The sequence below is a fragment of the Balaenoptera acutorostrata genome, chromosome 1 (genome assembly GCF_949987535.1).
Source record: "Balaenoptera acutorostrata chromosome 1, mBalAcu1.1, whole genome shotgun sequence".
Taxonomy (NCBI): Eukaryota; Metazoa; Chordata; class Mammalia; order Artiodactyla; family Balaenopteridae; genus Balaenoptera; species Balaenoptera acutorostrata.
The window spans coordinates 134,541,163-134,558,722 of NC_080064.1; the positions used below are offsets into that span (position 1 = coordinate 134,541,163).

At 37.3% G+C, this 17,560-nt stretch overlaps 1 protein-coding gene across 4 annotated transcripts in view; it reads left to right on the forward strand.

The window, feature by feature from the left end:
• The window catches only part of RABGAP1L (RAB GTPase activating protein 1 like), a 706,627-nt gene that overhangs the window by 76,940 nt on the left and 612,127 nt on the right, over positions 1-17,560 (forward strand). For all 4 annotated transcript variants that reach the window (XM_057545595.1, XM_057545598.1, XM_057545602.1 and 1 more), the window contains exons 5-7: positions 2,287-2,461; positions 10,291-10,448; positions 11,713-11,823. In XM_057545595.1, coding sequence (XP_057401578.1) covers positions 2,287-2,461; positions 10,291-10,448; positions 11,713-11,823 — 444 coding nt within the window. The remainder of the gene's footprint in view (positions 1-2,286; positions 2,462-10,290; positions 10,449-11,712; positions 11,824-17,560) is intronic.

Here is a 17,560-nt window from a genome sequence, read left to right on the forward strand (position 1 = left end):
CTGTTTTTCTTAACAGGGTTTATTTTTTAGATCACATTTAGGTTCACAGCAAAATTGAGCACAAAGTACAGAGATTTCCCATCTCCCAGATGTGCACCCCCCACCTCCCCCAAACACACCTCTCACCATCAACATCCTCTTCCACGTGGTACATTTGTTACAATTTTTTATTTATTTTTAAATTATTTATTTATTTATTTATTTTTGGCTGTGTTGGGTCTTAGTTGTGGCACACGGGATCTTTCGTTGCGGCGCGCGGGCTCTGTTGTGGCACGTGGGCTCTGTAGTTGTGGCACGCGGACTCCATAGTGCACACGTGGGCTTTGTAGTTGCGGCGTGCTGGCTTAGTTGCCCTGCGGCATGTGGGATCTTAGTTCCTGGACCAGGGATCGAACCCATGTCCCCTGCATTGGAAGGTGGATTCTTAACCACTGGACCACCAGGGAAGTCCCCACATTTGTTACAGTTGATGAACCTACATTGACATAATTTTCCAAAGTCCATAGTTTACCTTAGGGTTCACTCTTGGTGTTGTACATTCTATGGGTTTGGACAAATATATAATGACATGTATCCACCATTAGAGTATCATACAGAGTACTTTCACTGTTCGAAAATTCCTGCCTTCTGCCTGATCATCTGTCCCTCCCTGCAACCGCTGGCAACCACTGATCTTTTTCTGTCTCCGTAGTTTTGCCTTTTCCAGTAAATTATATAGTTGGAATCATGTAATAAGTAGCCCTTTCAGATTGGCTTCTTCTACTTAATAATAGGCATTTAAGGTTCCTTCATGTCTTTTTGTGGCTTGATAGCTCATTTCTTTTTAGTGCTGAATAATATGCTATTGTCTGGGTGTACCACAGTTTATTTTTCCATTTGCCTATGGAAGGACATTCTGATTGCATCCAAGTTTTGGCGATTATGAATAAAGCTTCTGTAAGCATCTGTGTGTGGGGTTTTGTGTAGACATAAGTTTTTAACTCATTTGAATAAACACCAAGGAGTGTAACTGCTAGATCATATAGTATGGGTATATTTAGTTTTGTAAAAAACTGCCAAATTGTCAAAAGAAGCCTCCTTTGATCATATCATAACTATCCCTCTTTCTTTTTACTGGGCCTTTTTTCCTTCATAGAACTTTTCTTTGACTTGATATTATATATTTATTTGCTTATTTGTTTATTGTCTATCTTCCTCACTAGAATATAAGTTCCATGGGGGCAGGTTATTGGTATTTTTTCCAGCTACAGCTTCTGTCTGATAGTACTGTCTAGAGCAGTATCAGTCCGTAGCAGGTTTTTAGTAAATATTTGCTGAAAGAACAAATAAATGAACCAGGTCTGGGAAATTAGGTTGAATGTGTCTTGAACCTATACTATTCTCTGAAGACTGTTTTAATCTTTTCCAAACCGTTTCTGATTTGCCTCATTCTCTGAAGTTTAGAATGTGAGAAAAGTTCTAAGTACCAAGCTAATAGCAATATAAATCTACAAGATTTTGATAAAAATGCTTTGACTTTTTCAGGAAAGCGCTTTGTAGGTATATTGTTTGTATGATATCTCTTAACAGTAAAAAGCATTTTGATATTTGTATCTATTGAGTTTCAAAGTGCCAAACATACCTTAACAAAGACTTAGTGTTTTGATTTGCCTCTCTATTCCGAGTAGGTCCTCCTCAGTTCTACAATTTGAGATCCTGAGGTGGTCTTGAGGTTTTGGATCAAACTAGGGCTTAGGATTTGTACAGGGAAAGTCAGAGAAATATTTGCTCCTAAGTTCCACAAACTCCTTTTACCTCTTAAATTCCATTGTTAAGTTTATCTTTGGAACCACTCTGACCTTCTTTAGGGTAAGAGAAGTCTTTGTTGAACGATGAATGACCTGGACTTGGATAAACTTACAGGTGCTGCTTTAAATAGAAATGAACTCTCCAGAGATGGTCTGTGCTATTTTTTACTGGCATTCCTCTTGCCATAACAGAACAAGACTAGCATTTAGGGATGCGTGACATCGATTTTACCAGGCAGTGTATACTTGGCTTTGAAAGTAAATGAATTTGATCATAGGACACAAAAATGAAGTAATTGTCAAAAGAAGGTGAAGAATTTGTGTGTTTGTGTGTGTGTATAGCAAAAATATGAAGATAATTGTTTTCTTGCTTTATTAGTACCAGTTTATTTTTGTGATTTTAAGATAATTATTTTGTATGTTATTGGCATAGTAAAACTGTTTGCCTTTGTTCTTTGATAGTTAATATTTTATCTCATTTTTCATCACTGTTCTGCAGAATCATAGACCAATCCAACAACATGGAGATAGCATCTTTTCCAATTTATAAGGTGTTATTCTGTGCACGTGGACATGATGGGACAGTAGAGAGCAATTGCTTTGCATTTACAGAGAGTTCCCATGGTTCAGAAGAATTCCAGATACATGTTTTCTCCTGTGAAATTAAAGAGGCAGTAAGTATAATATGTTGTAGCAATTTGCTATTGAGGTGAATTAGGGTAATATTTTCAAACTCTAATTTCACTGTCATATAATTTAGTATATTCGACCATATACCATATTACATAAATTTGGAATATCTTTCTGAAGAGAAAGTTAATATTTATAATGGCATAGAGCCGCATATGGAAAGCTAAACCTGATAACTCTGTGCACTAAAGTGGTACTCTCAGTTTAATATATGTAACAGAAAAATCCCCCTTGATAAGCTGTCCTCCCACCCCACCATGGTAGTAATTGCTCAGACTTAGAAAGGAAGAATATTTTTTGCCCCTCTTTTATTGTTTTTCCTAAGTTGGTTGGTCTATGTGACTTTAAAAAATGTCTGTAACAATACCTGTTTCTCTGCTGGGCCTTTCACTTAGATACTGCAGTAAGATTGTTTCATAGATGTCTGTGATTTTCACTGGTGATCATTTATTATGTGCATTCATTCAGAGGCTGGCTTTTGCTCTATAGAACTGGTATTAGTTATAAATACAAATGCTCCCATACAGCAGGGTTGTCAACCTGTAGTCCTTTGAAGATGCCAGTGAGTTCCTCTTACCAATTATTAAATGGTAGTTTATTCTTAGACTCAGAATCAAATGGCTGTTACATACATGGAGAAATTGCCTTCTTTTCTGTATCTATTGATTTCTCCCCAAATTAAAAATAATTTGCACTTTTAGAACTTTAGTACTTATACAACCATTTCAAAGGCATTAATAAATGGATTTGGATGGGCAAGGTCTCAGGTGTGTTTGCTTTTGGAAATATAAATTGTCAGCAGAAAATGCTGAAAGTAGCAGTTGTTCTATTTTCTCTTTACTATGAAACATAAATAAACCATTGTATTAACAGGAGTTCTGAGAGTTTATTTCTGGCCACAACATGGGAACTCATAGAAATGTAGATTTCTGTGTGTCTGATACTAAGCGTGAGGGGTATGTCAGTTGTTATGCCCTGGTGATTAATTTTTTTTACACTAAAATGAACATGTACAGACATAGAAGTCCTCTGTCAGAACCATGCCTGTGTAAGAAGTTCAAATTTGTTTCTTTTTGTTTGTTTTTTATATAGTTCTGAATTTATTTCATCCCAATGTGTGTATGTATATATACCTACACACACATACGTAATACCTATACATATACCGATACTGACTACTTGGCCAAGTGTGTGATAGGTAGAGTGAATGAGTACAAGTATGCCTGGCACATAGAAGGAAGTGAATATAAATATGTTGAAAGAATGTGTGTGTGTGTTTGTAAATTGGGGGGGTCTATTTCTGATCCTTACAACTCCACTACAGAGGTGGGGAAGCAGATGGTAGAGTCCTGGCATTTCATGTTGGCAACCATCATTTAACATACCTGTGTGGATTCTGGATAATTGGTGCTCAACAGTAAGGAAGAGAACTTTGAAGAATTGGAGAACCTGCTGCTTGGAGAGGCAGAAGCATTGCTGTAGAAGGAAATTGAAAGGCACCTGGTTGGAAGCATTTTTCATAACTGTGATGGTATGAAACTCTCTTTTTGGATTATAGCATCCACTTGTTTATGGGGGGGAAATATTTGTCATTTTTGAGAACTTTAACTGTGGGTAAGCAGTGGATAAAACTGGGGGGGGAATTCTCGGCCTGACCATTTTGGATATAGTATTAAATAGTATTAATTGTATTTCTGGAGAGGATATTTGGTACATTGCAGGTTGTGATAAAGTGATGTCCATTTATTATTTAATTTTTTTGAGTAAATTTTTCAGAGTGTTACATTCTGGGACATTGGTGGTAAAATTCATTGTTTGAAGGAGAAATAAATGACAGTTATTATTGGACTTTATTATGAGAGATCATTTCTGTAACAACCCAGTATAAATATAGGGCTTATGACTGGCACTGCGCTAAGCATTTACTTGATACTCATGACATTTCCATAACATAGATGGTATTTATTTAGACTAGTGACCTTATGCTCCTCTTTGCCTGGAGCAGTCCTAGTTTATGCCTGTTGTCCAAGTATATTATTAAAGCACTTCATTTTATTCTCAAAAGTGCTCTGGTTTGGCTGACAGATTTTATGGTTACCCTTTCCTTATCCAAAGGCTGAGAGAATAGATGACAAAGCTGGTTTCCTAAGGAAGTTTATGACTCTGAAGACCCATTTAATTTTCAGTCACAGCTTTCCTGTTGCTTTATTATAAAAAGTAAATACGGATTTTTACCTTTCAGTTATGCTTTATAAAGGGATTTCTCGGTCATATAGCTTGCATTCCAGCAACCTTTGGGTTTTACTCATGCCTTTTATAGAATGTCTGACATCTTCCTCTCTCCCCTCAAAAAATAATTACTCGTCTTTTTGTTTCATTTACTGGTTGTCTAGTTATCTGGTTCCTGGAGGTTTCTGGTTGTGTGGTGAAGGGACAACATTAGTCTTTAGTATTTGGGTCCCTCTTAATGGACACAGACAATTGGCAAAGACAGCTCAGGAACAGATGACAGACATTCTTATTGCTTAAATATGTACCATGCAGCAGTGGCACTAATTTGTTTTCCATTGTTTGCAGAGTCCCTGATGAGATTTGAAGAAGTTTGTCAGTTAAAGGCAAGAAGACATCTTCTCAAGAGGGACTAGCAGCATGGCTGCCACCAGCAGTTACCACTGTGATGTGCTCTTATTTCACCATAATATCCCACAAGCAGCAGGCACCAACAGTGGTAGAGGGGAGGCCCAGTGAGGGTGATGGCTTTGTTGGACCTGTGACGCAAGGATTAGGGGTTCCCACAGAAGGGTTAGGACACATTTGACTTACTGCCCTGGCTGTTCTCCTGTGGGACTCTGCTGGAGTGGATCTCAATTATCTATGGCAAAGGAGTTGGGGAATCCAGTCAGAAGTATCTTTTTTTTTTTTTTTTAAGGATTTTCTTATTTATTTATTTATTTATTTATTTATTTTTGGCTGTGTTGGGTCTTCGGTTCGTGCGAGGGCTTTCTCCAGTTGCGGCAAGCGGGGGCCACTCTTCATCGCGGTGCGGGGACCGCTCTTCATCGCGGTGCGCGGGCCTTTCTCTATCGCGGCCCCTCCCGTCACGGGGCACAGGCTCCAGACGCGCAGGCTCAGCAATTGTGGCTCACGGGCCCAGCTGCTCCGCGGCATGTGGGATCTTCTCAGACCAGGGCTCGAACCCGTGTCCCCTGCATTAGCAGGCAGATTCTCAACCACTGCGCCACCAGGGAAGCCCCAGTCAGAAGTATCTTGATGCTGATGATCTTTGTACAGGGAGAATGATGTGCTGGAGTTCTGCTGAAGAATTACAGACAGGGCAGAGTATCAGAAAGCACAGTGCAAAAAGCCAGAGAGGCACCTATTCTTGTTGCATCTTTATGAATATATTACACAAAACTGTTGTTTTTTTTTTTAAATTATTATTTATTATTTATTTATCTATTCATAGCTGTGTTGGGTCTTCGTTTCTGTGCGAGGGCCTTCTCTAGTTGTGGCAAGCGGGGGCCACTCTTCATCACGGTGCGCGGGCCTCTCACTATCGCGGCCTCTCTTGTTGCGGAGCACAGGCTCCAGACGCGCAGGCTCAGTAATTGTGGCTCACGGGCCCAGCCGCTCCGCGGCATGTGGGATCTTCCCAGACCAGGGCTCGAACCCGTGTCCCCTGCATTGGCAGGCAGACTCTCAGCCACTGCGCCACCAGGGAAGCCCCCAAAACTGTTTTTAAAGATAATTAGTCAACTCTCTTTAAGAATTTATTTCTACTACTCAGTGTAACCATTTTCTTCAAAACAGATTTTGCTGTTTGTTTGTATGTTATGACATACTTACCATTACTAGCAATTCTCCGTGTTGTGTTCTAGAAGCAGGTTGTTAATCAGCTGGTGTTACAGGCATTCAGAGGTATCTCATAATACCAAAGGTATCATTAGGAACATCTTTGCTCTTAATGCATTGGTTTTTCTTAGGGTTGCTGGTACACTACTATATAAAAGAAAACCTAATTCCTTGTATGAGAAAATATTATTGCTAAACTATATTTATTGAGATGGTATTTTAGCAAAATGCCTTATTTTGGAAATTAATTTAGAAGTTATATTGTTTTTCTCAAATAAATTGATTTTTGTAATTAAAAAATTTCTTGTATGATTGCCACTTGTTTTAGCTCCTTTCAATTAGTAATATATTTGAGCAAGTTGTTTTTAAAATTTTGACACATATTTTTCTGGGTATCTTTTATAGGATGACTTTTCTACGTTTACTTTTTTTGGGTGAACATTTTCTTGATAAATGTTTTTAGAAGAGTTGCTCCTTTTTCACTAATATTAGTGAAAAGGCTTTATCTTAGAAGAATTTGCTATGTTATTTTACTTTATTTTTAATTAATTTATTTTAAAATATTTTATTTATTTATTTATTTGGCTGCGTCGGGTCTTAGTTGTGGCACACGGGATCTTTTGTTGTGGTGTGCGGGCTGTTTGTTGTGGCGCGCGGGCTTCTCTCTAGTTGCGACAGGCGGGCTCAGTAGTTGCGGCTTGCAGGCTGTCTAGTTGTGGTGCAGGCTCTAGAGTGCACGGGCTTAGTTGCCCCTCTGCATGTGGGATCTTAGTTCCCTGACCAGGGGTCGAACCTGCGACCCCTGCATTGTAAGGCGGATTCTTAACCACTGGACCCCCAGGGAAGTCCCCCTGTATTACTTATTTTAAGTAAATATTTCATTTAATAGCATTTCTTGGACTGTTAATGTGTAATAATACATAATTGAGAATTTGGAAAATACTGAAATACAAAAGAAAATAAAAGTTACTCAGAATTCCATCAGAATTAAGATTTTGGTGTATCTCCTTTCCACATATCTACATGTGTCCTCCTGCCCACCTCTTCAAAAACAACAGCAACTCCAAGAGATAGTTTTGTGTTTAACTAATGCTTTCTGTAGGTAGGTGCTGCCTCTGGGGAAAAATTGTACTGTATTATTTGTCAATAAACCTTTTGACTTCTGCAAAGAAAATGCCTGTTCTAGATTATTGTGTGTGCGTGTGTGTTTGTGTGTGTGTATTTAAGTGTGACATGTATAGAAATGTTTTCCATGGTATTATGTTTTAAATTTTTTCATGATGAAATTGGTTACCCAGTTTGTTCCAATAACTATAGACATTGATAATCATTGTTTTTGAAGCTACTCTACCTTACCAATTCTTGGATCATCATTCCAGCTTATTCACAGACTCTAGAAGTCACAAATGATTTTAACCTTGTTGTTGGAAATAGCAACTTCTAAGACATGGTCAGGATTAAATGCAGTTTGATTGCTGTTAATGTACTGTTGTGTCCTTCCTCCAAGAAGAGGGAAAGGTGTAGTCTGATTTCCCCCCCATCATTCTCTACCACTCTGGCTCAGCCCCATATGCTTAGCCTTTTTAAAAACAAATTCCTGAGCCTTGCCCATCTACTTTAGAATTCGCCAAGTTCTTTGACTTTTTTTTTTGGTGTGGCCTGATGTGTAGGCTTGCGGACAGCTCTGATACAAAGAAAATGAAATAGAAGAATATAGGAGAGAAGAAAAAATAATAAATAGGGTTGGGGTTTAACTTTATTAATGTATCAAAACCTAAGTACAGGTATTCTATTTTCACATATAATGTTTTCTTAAAAATATGCTTAAAAATGTTTTCTTAAATACACATAAAATGTAAATAAGAGACGTCACATTTGGAGTTAGGAAGTGGGGGAGTACTCAAAGAACTGAAAATAGTTTAAAGTCCCTGTTTACACTTTACCTTGTAGGCATAATCTTCAGTGACTTATTTCTAGCATGTTCTTTGATTCTGTTTTCCTCTGTAACATTTAAATTATTGAGCTAAGTCCAATAAGGGTCCAGTTGAGGCTGAACATATCTGTTTTTGCCTTAGCTAATGATTCCTCCCATTCACCCCAAGCACATTCAACTTACATGTGCTGAAATGAAAGCTCCATGTACACAGCTGTATCCCTCTCTCCTAGAATAATACTTAGTACACAGAAGGCACTCACAACGTATTGGTTGAATGAATGAGTGAACTTATCATTGTCTTAATTGTATAAGATTTGAGGTCTACAGTTCTTACTAATATCAATCCTTTGCTGCTTTGTTGTTTTTACTCATTTATATAAAATTATAATGAGATAACACTAACATTAAAAAATTTTACAAATGCTGTGATACAAATATGATGCTATTGATTGAAGTTGAACTTTAGGCTGGCAGGCAGCATTTTTATACAGTTAACCTGTGTAAGTCAGTTAATTTAGGAAACTATTGATTTGGCACTGGAAAGGCAGTTAAGGGTAGTCATTGATTACTAGATGTAAGTGTGGCCGTTGGAAGTTTGAGGACCATTGAATGTGTTAGAGTATGTGTGTGTGAGAAAAGGTAGAATGTATGAATATAATAAAAATAGAATATTAAGGAAAGACCCCCATACTTGAAGAAATTCTACTCTTAATGAGAGTGCTCTTATTTCAAGCAAATTATAAAATATTATCATCTTAGATTAATACAAAGAATAATTTGAATTCACTTTATCTAAAGTGAAGGATTTAATATTCAGAGAAGTTTCTTTACTAGTGCCTCCCAGTGTGAGATTTTGAAAATATGACCTTTGTTCAAACCCTTCTTATTTCATCTTGTTTTTATTTGTTCAACCCATGAGGGGCCTGAGAGATTTGGAAGGTCTTTTGTGTTTGAAGCGGATGAGTTTGAGATGGTATGATGCTTCTTTTGGAACCAAGGAAGATAATACCGTCTGGAAGAGTGTGGGATGTAGAGTAATCCTCCACTTCAGGGGAGGAGTAAAAGCCATCCATATATATACACACATACATATATTTCTGTATGTGTGTGTATATAAAGTCACCAGGGTGGCTTAATACTAATAAATTAGATAAGAACATTTCAGGATTCATTCATTCTGCGACACGTTTATACAACAACAACAACGTTGAGTAACAACACTGGAAGCTCTTTCAGTTGTGCTCTTTAAATTTTTAAATCATGTTTTCTTTTTGCAAAAAACAGTATTTATTCTATGCCTCAGGATCTAGCCCCCTGAAGCTGAGAGAAGTGAAAAGAGAAATTGACACCTTGGGCTAAAACCTTGTTTGTGTGTGTTCTTTGGGAAGGTTTAGATGCCAGTATCATTCTAGTAATTATCTTAGGATTCATTCATTGCAATATAGTATCTTAGGGGTCATAGAAACATCTGTACATACATACAGCTTCTTTTGTGACTTTAAATTAAACGTCTTTATTTTGGTGTTTAAATGCCAGATTGAAAGAAGCAAAGTACAGTTGACCCTTGAACAGTGCGCTGGGGCTGGGGTGTGGGGTGTGGTAAGGGCACTGACCCTCTGCCCAGTCAAAAATTCATGTATAATTTATAGTTGGCCCTCCATATTAGCGGTTCCTCCTTATCCACTGTTCCGCATCTGCCACTTCAACCAACCGTGGCTTGTATACTACTGTAGTATTTACTATTGAAAAAAATCTGCGTATAAGGGGACCCGTGCATTTCAAACCCATGTTGTTTAGGGGTCAGCTGTGTGTGTGTATATATGCTTATACAGTGTATATATACACACTATATATTACAAACTGTGTGTGTGTGTCTGTGTGTGTGTATATGCTTAGACTATATCTACTTTATCTGCTAAAGAGCATTGTGACCATGGGAAATTATAGATTCAAGAATTAGGGAAGCAGTTTATCAAAATGCAGTTAAATCTTTGTCTAATATTGTTTCCATTTTTATTCTTTTAGGTAAGCAGAATTTTGTATAGTTTCTGTACAGCTTTCAAACGGTCTTCTAGACAAGTATCTGATGTTAAAGACTCAGTTATTCCTACCCCTGACAGTGATGTATTTACCTTCAGTGTCTCCTTGGAGGTAAAAGAAGATGATGGAAAAGGAAACTTTAGGTGAGGTTGTTTGGAAAGGTTAAAAATTGATATTGTGTCTGAAATATAATATTGGCTAATTTAAAGTTTCTAGAATATACAATGTTGGTATAAAGCTTTAGGATGATAAAGAAATATTTCACTGGTGAATGTATGGTTCACTTTTGTCATGCTTTTCAGATATTTTATGTAAATTATTTTCTTAATATTTTAAAATACTGATTTTTACTGTAGAAAATTTAGTAAAATAATAAAATTAGAGTAAAAAGCTATGGTTTTGTCAGCCACAATCACTTTTAATATTTGATTTCTAGAGTGTATTTTTATACAATTGTATATGTATATATAGTTTTTTCTTTTAACTTCATGATATAAGAATTTTTCAATTAAAATATTCTTAAAATCATTTTTAATGGTCACCGGTAGTATGTTGTATGGTTTGACCATCATTTAATTAACCCATTTCCTTCTGCTGTATACTTGGAATGTTTTTCTTTAGTTCAAAAATAGGCAGATAATAGGAAACAGTTATACTCTTTAATGATCAGTTATGCGCCTTGACTTTGCCTTTGTTTCTGACCATAATTGTTAGGTAGGTATTTTATCTGTTTTTTACAGATACAGAAATTGAGTCTTAGGTCAAATAAGTTGCTAAAGGTATTTTTCCTTTTCAAATAAGGCAACCTATATTTTAGACACTTAACTGTTTTTGTTTTGTTTCTTTTAGACACTTATTGTTTTAATGAACTAATTCTTGAGAATTGTCAGTCTGGCCTAGGCTAGAATTTAACTTGCCCTGATCTGTACCTCTTTGTTCATCTTTTATTTATATTTACTTGGATTTGTCACAGTCATCTCATATTCTGGATGTTTAAAAGTAAGCTCTTCTCAACTTTTGCCTTGGGTTTCACTGTGTTAAAGGCATTCATGCAACCAGCTAAACCAGAAATGTGACAGTCTTAAAAGTAATTAAATAAACCATGTTCCTAAATTTGTTAAAATTTAAAAACTAAAATTTGGAATGATGTCATTTAAAAAGTTTTGTTTTTAATCTCGGTTAGGGATAAATTATAAGGCTCTTGTAAACCCAGTTTAAAAATTAATAACACTCTGTTTTGCTGACTGTAAAGTTTGTAGTTACTCTGTGGCAAGATGAGAGTTAGGATATCTTAAGAATAAGGGTGTTGTTGCTTAAATAGTTTGTTGGCTCATTCTAACCTTGAAAGAGAGATCTTTTTTATTGTTTTTAATTATTTTTAATTCCTGTTCTTTTTGCATGTTTCAGTCCTGTGCCTAAGGATAGAGATAAATTTTATTTCAAATTAAAACAAGGAATAGAGAAGAAGGTTGTGATTACAGTGCAGCAACTTTCTAACAAAGAATTAGCTATTGAAAGGTAAGCAGCTTGCTCCTAAATGCTACCAAAACTTGTATTGACATTGTTACTGTGTTTCAAGAGACTTACTATTGAATCTCAGCTGTATTACTTACTGTGGCTTTTCACCATGCTTCAGTTTCTCCATTTAAAAATGAGAATGAGAAACCTAATGCTTTCCCCACTTAAATAAGTTAGATGTAACTGGTTCATTGAAAATGTCAATTGATGGGGGGAATAAACATGAAATGGCTTTGTTTTATCAGTAATAACTGCTTCTACCCTATTTGGGCTTTTTCCGTCCCTCCCTTATTTACATATAGGACAAATACCTTAACTTCTCAATCATTTTGATTATTAAAAAGTCCATTTAGTTACTGAGATATCAGAATCTTTAAGAGATATATCTTTAAAATATATAAACACACATGCACATATGTACACACACATGTGTCTGCATGCGTTTGTATATTTATGTCTATATTTTATTTTTTTTGTTAGCAGTAGACATAGCAATATTTTAATCTTTTTATTTAGAGGTAATTTCAAACTTACAGAAGAGTTAAAAAAAAAGAAAAAAAAACCTAGTACAGAGAACAGCATGCTCTTTACTCAGAATCACTTTATTAATAACATTTTACCCCATTTGCTTTGCACCCACTTTCTCAATCTCTCTCTCTCTCTCTCTGTCTCTCAGTCTTTCTCTCCCTCCCTCCCCCACAACACACACACGCACACATGTGATTGTTTTTCTAAACAATTTAAGAGTAAGTTACATACATCATGGTGTTTTATCCCTATCTACTTCCTTAGGAAATCTATATTTCCTAAAAATAGGGATACGAATATCTCTTATTTAACCACATTATTTGTATCAACCTCAGTAAATTTAGCTTTCGTGCAATACTTTTAATCTAACCTACTATTCGTCTCTAATTTTGTCAGTTAACCCAATACCATCCTTTCCCCCCATCCAATTTGATTTACATTAGGGATTTACATTAGGGTCAGATATTGCATTTAGCTGCCATATGTCTTTAGGTTTCTTTAATTTGGAAAGATTTCCACAATCTTTCTCTCTCTGTTAAAACATGGACTTTTTTTTTTTAATAAATAAATTTATTTATTTATTATTTTTGGCTGCATTGGGTCTTTGTTGCTGCATGCGGGCTTTATCTAGTTGTGGTGAGCAGGGACTACTCTTTGTTGTGGTGTGTGGGATTCTCATTGCGGTGGCTTCTCTAATTGCGGAGCACGGGCTCTAGGTGCGCGGGCTTCAGTAGTTGTGGCTTGTGGGCTCTAGAGCGCAGGCTTAGTAGTTGTGGCTCACGGGCTTAGTTGCTCCACGGCATGTGGGGTCTTCCCAGACCACGGATCGAACCTGTGTCCCCTGCATTGGCAGGCAGATTCTTAACCACTGTGCCACCAGGGAAGTCCCATCAACATGGACATTTTTGAAGAATACATCCCTTTCCCTCTTTTTATTTTTCTTACTTCTTATACTATTTTTATTTTTATTTATTTTTTGCATCTTTATTGGAGTATAATTGCTTTACAATGTTGTGTTAGTTTCTGCTGTACAACAAAGTGAATCAGCTATATATATATATATACATATATCCCCATATCCCCTTCCTCTTGAGCCTGCCTCCCACCCTCCCTATCCCACCCCTCTAGGTTGTCACAAAGCGTCGAGCTGATCTCCCCGTGCTATGCAGAAGCTTCCCACTAGCCATCCATTTTACATTTGGTAGTGTATATATGTCAATGATACTCTCTCACTTAGTCCCAGCTTCCTCTTCCCCTGCTGTGTCCTCAAGTCTGTCCTATACATCTGCATCTTTATTCTTGCCCTGCCACTAGATTCATCAGTACCGTTTTCTTAGATTCCATATATATGTGTTAGCATATGGTATTTGTTTTTCTGACTTACTTCACTCTTATGACAGTCTCTAGGTCCATCCACGTCTCTACAAATGACCCAATTTCGTTCCTTTTAATGGCTGAGTAATATTCCATTGTATATATGTGCCACATCTTCTTTATCCATTCATCTGTCAGTAGACATTTAGGTTGCTTCCATGTCCTGGCTGTTGTAAATAGTGCTGCAGTGAACATTGTGGTACATGTATCTTTTTGAATTACGGTTTTCTCAGGGTATATGCCCAGTAGTGGGATTGCTGGGTCATATGGTAGTTCTATTTTTAGTTTAAGGAACCTCCATGCTGTTCTCCATAGTGGCTGTATCAATTTACATTCCCACCAACAGTGCAGGAGGGTTCTCTTTTCTCCACACCCTCTCTAGCATTTATTGTTTGTAGATTTTTTGATGATGACCATTCTGACCACTGTGAGGTGATACCTCATTGTGGTTTTTTTTTTTTTTTTTTTTTTACAATTTTTTTTTTTTACTAGCAGCCTTTTATTTATTTATTTATTTTTTAAGTTTTTTAAATTAATTAATTAATTTATTTATTTATTTTTGGCTGTGCTGGGTCTTCGGTTCGTGCGAGGGCTTTCTCTAGTTGCGGCAAGTGGGGGCCACTCTTCATCGCGGTGCGGGGACCGCTCTTCATCGCGGTGCGCGGGCCTTTCACTATCGCGGCCCCTCCCGTTGCGGGGCACAGGCTCCAGACGCGCAGGCTCAGCAGCTGTGGCTCACGGGCCCAGCTCCTCCGTGGCATGTGGGATCTTCCCAGACCAGGGCTTGAACCTGTGTCCCCTGCATTAGCAGGCAGATTCTCAACCACTGCGCCACCAGGGAAACCCTCATTGTGGTTTTGACTTGCATTTCTCTAATGATTAGTGATGTTGAGCATCTTTTCATGTGTTTGTTGGCAATGTGTATGTCTTCTTTGGAGAAATGTCTGTTTAGGTCTTCCATCCATTTTTGGATTGGGTTCTTTATGTTTTTGAAATTGAGCTGCATGAGCTGCTTGTGGATTTTGGAGATTAATCCTTTGTCAGCTGCTTCATTTGCAAATATCTTCTCCTATTCTGAGGGTTGTCTTTTCGTCTTGTTTATGGTTTCCTTTGCTGTGCAAAAGCTTTGAAGTTTCATTAGGTCCCATTTGTTTATTTTTGTTTTTATTTCCATTACTCTAGGAGGTGGATCAAAAAAGATCTTGCTGTGATTTATGTCAAAGAGTGTTCTTCCTATGTTTTCCTCTAAGAGTTTTATAGTGTCCAGTCTTACATTTAGGTCTCGAATCCATTTTGAGTTCATTTTTGTGTATGGTGTTAGGGAGTGTTCTAATTTCATTCTTTTCCATGTAGCTGTCTGGTTTTCCCAGCACCACTTATTGAAGAGGCTGTCTTTTCTCCATTGTATATACTTGCCTCCTTTGTCAAAGAAAATGTGACCACAGTTGCATGGGTTTATCTCTGGGCTTTCTATCCTATTCCATTGATCTATATTTCTGTTTTTGTGCCAGTACCATACTGTCTTGATTACTGTAGCTTTGTAGTATAGTCTGAAGTCTGGGAGCCTTAATTTTGCGCATTAATTTTGTATCCTGCTACTTTACCAAATTCATTGATTAGCTCTGGTAGTTTTCTGGTGTCATCTTTAGGATTTTCTATGTATAGTATCATGTCATCTGCAAACAGTGAGAGATGTATTTCTTCTTTTCTAATTTGGATTCCTTTCATTTCTTTTTCTTCTCTGATTGCTGTGGCTAGAACTTCCAAAACTATGTTGAATAATAGTGGTGAGAGTGGGCACCCTTTGTCTTGTTCCTGATGTTAGAGGAAATGGTTTCAGTTTTTCAGCATTGAGGATGATGTTCGCTGTGGGTTTGTCATATATGGCTTTTATTATGTCATGTAGGTTCCCTCTGTGCCCACTCTCTGTACAGTGTTTATCAAAAATGTGTTTTGAATTTTGTCAAAAGCTTTTTCTACATCTATTGAGATTATCATATGGTTTTTACCCTTCAGTTTGTTAATATTGTGTATCACATTGATTGATTTGTGTATATTGAAGAATCCTTGCATTCCTGGGATAAACCCCAGTTGATCATGGTGTATGATCCTTTTAATGTGCTGTTGGATTCTGTTTGCTAGTATTTTGTTGAGGATTTTTGCATCTATGTTTATCAGAGATACTGGCCTGTAGTTTTCTTTTTTTTGTGACATCTTTGTCTGGTTTTGGTATCAAGGTGATAGTGGCCTCGTAGAATGAGTTTGGGAGTGTTCCTCCCTCCACTATATTTTGGAAGAGTTTGAGAAGGATAGGTGTTAGCTCTTCTCTAAATGCTTGATAGAATTTGCCTGTGAAGCCATCTGATCCTGGACCTTTGTTTGTTGGAATATTTTTAATTACAGTTTCAATTTCAGTGCTTGTGATTGGTGTGTTTATATTTTCTTTTTCTTCCTGGTTCAGTCTTGGAAGGTTGTACTTTTCTAAGAATTTGTCCATTTCTTCCAGGTTGTCCATTTTATTGGCATATAGTTGCTTGTAGTAGTCTGTCATGATCCTTTGTTATTTCTGAGGTGTCAGTTGTTACTTCTTTTTCATTTCTAATTCTGTTGATTTGAGTCTTCTCCTTTTTTTTCCTGATGAGTCTGGCTAATGGTTTATCAATTTTGTTTATTTTTTCAAAGAACCAGCTTTTAGTTTTATTGATCTTTGCTGTTGTTTCTGTTATTTCTTTTTTCATTTATTTCTGATCTGATCTTTATGATTTCTTTCCTTCTGCTAATTTTAGGTGTTTCTTGTTCTTCTTTCTGTAAGTGCTTTAGGAGTAAGGTTAGGTTGTTTATTTGAGATTCTTCTTGTTTCTTGAGGTAGGATTGTATTGCTGTAAACTTCCCTCTTAAAACTGCTTTTGCTGCATCCCATATGTTTTGTGTCATCGTGTTTTCATTGTTATTTGTTTCTAGGTATTTTTTAATTTCCTCTTTGATTTCTTCAGTGATCTCTTGGTTGTTTAACAGCATATTGTTTAACCTCCATGTGTTTGTATTTTTTTACACTTTTATTCCTGTAATTGATATCTAGTCTCATAGCGTTGTGGTTGGAAAAGATGCTTGATATGATTTCAATTTTCTTAAATTTACCAAGGCTTGATTTGTCACCCAAGATGTGATCTGTCCTGGAGAATGTTCCATGTGCACTTGAGAAGAAAGGGTATTCTGTTTTTTTAAAAAAATAAATTTATTTATATTTAGGCTGCGTTGGGTCTTCGTTGCTGCATGTGGGCTTTTGTAGTTGTGGCGAGCAGTGGCTACTCTTCCTTGTGGTGCATGGTTTTCTCATTGTGATGGCTTCTCCTTGTTGTGGAGCATGGGCTCTAGGCTTGCGGGCTTCAGTAGTTGTGGCACGCGGGCTCAGTAGTTGTGGCAAGCGGGCTGTAGAATGCAGGCTCAGTAGTTGCAGTGCACGGGTTTAGTTGCTCCGCGGCATGTGGGATCTTCCCAGACCAGGGCTTGAACCTGTGTCCCCTGCATTGGCAGGCAGATTCTCAACCACTGCACCACCAGGGAAGCCCTTTTTGGAGTATTTTTTTTTTTTTTTTTTTTATAAGGAGTCTTTTTTTTTTTTTTTTTTTTTTTTTTAATTGATTGATTGCTATGTTGGGTCTTCGTTTCTGTGCGAGGGCTTTCTCTAGTTGCGGCAAGCTGGGGCCACTCTTCATCGCGGTGCGCGGGCCTCTCACTGTCGCGGCCTCTCTTGTTGCGGAGCACAGGCTCCAGACGCGCAGGCTCAGTAGTTGTGGCTCACGGGCCTAGTTGCTCCGCGGCATGTGGGATCTTC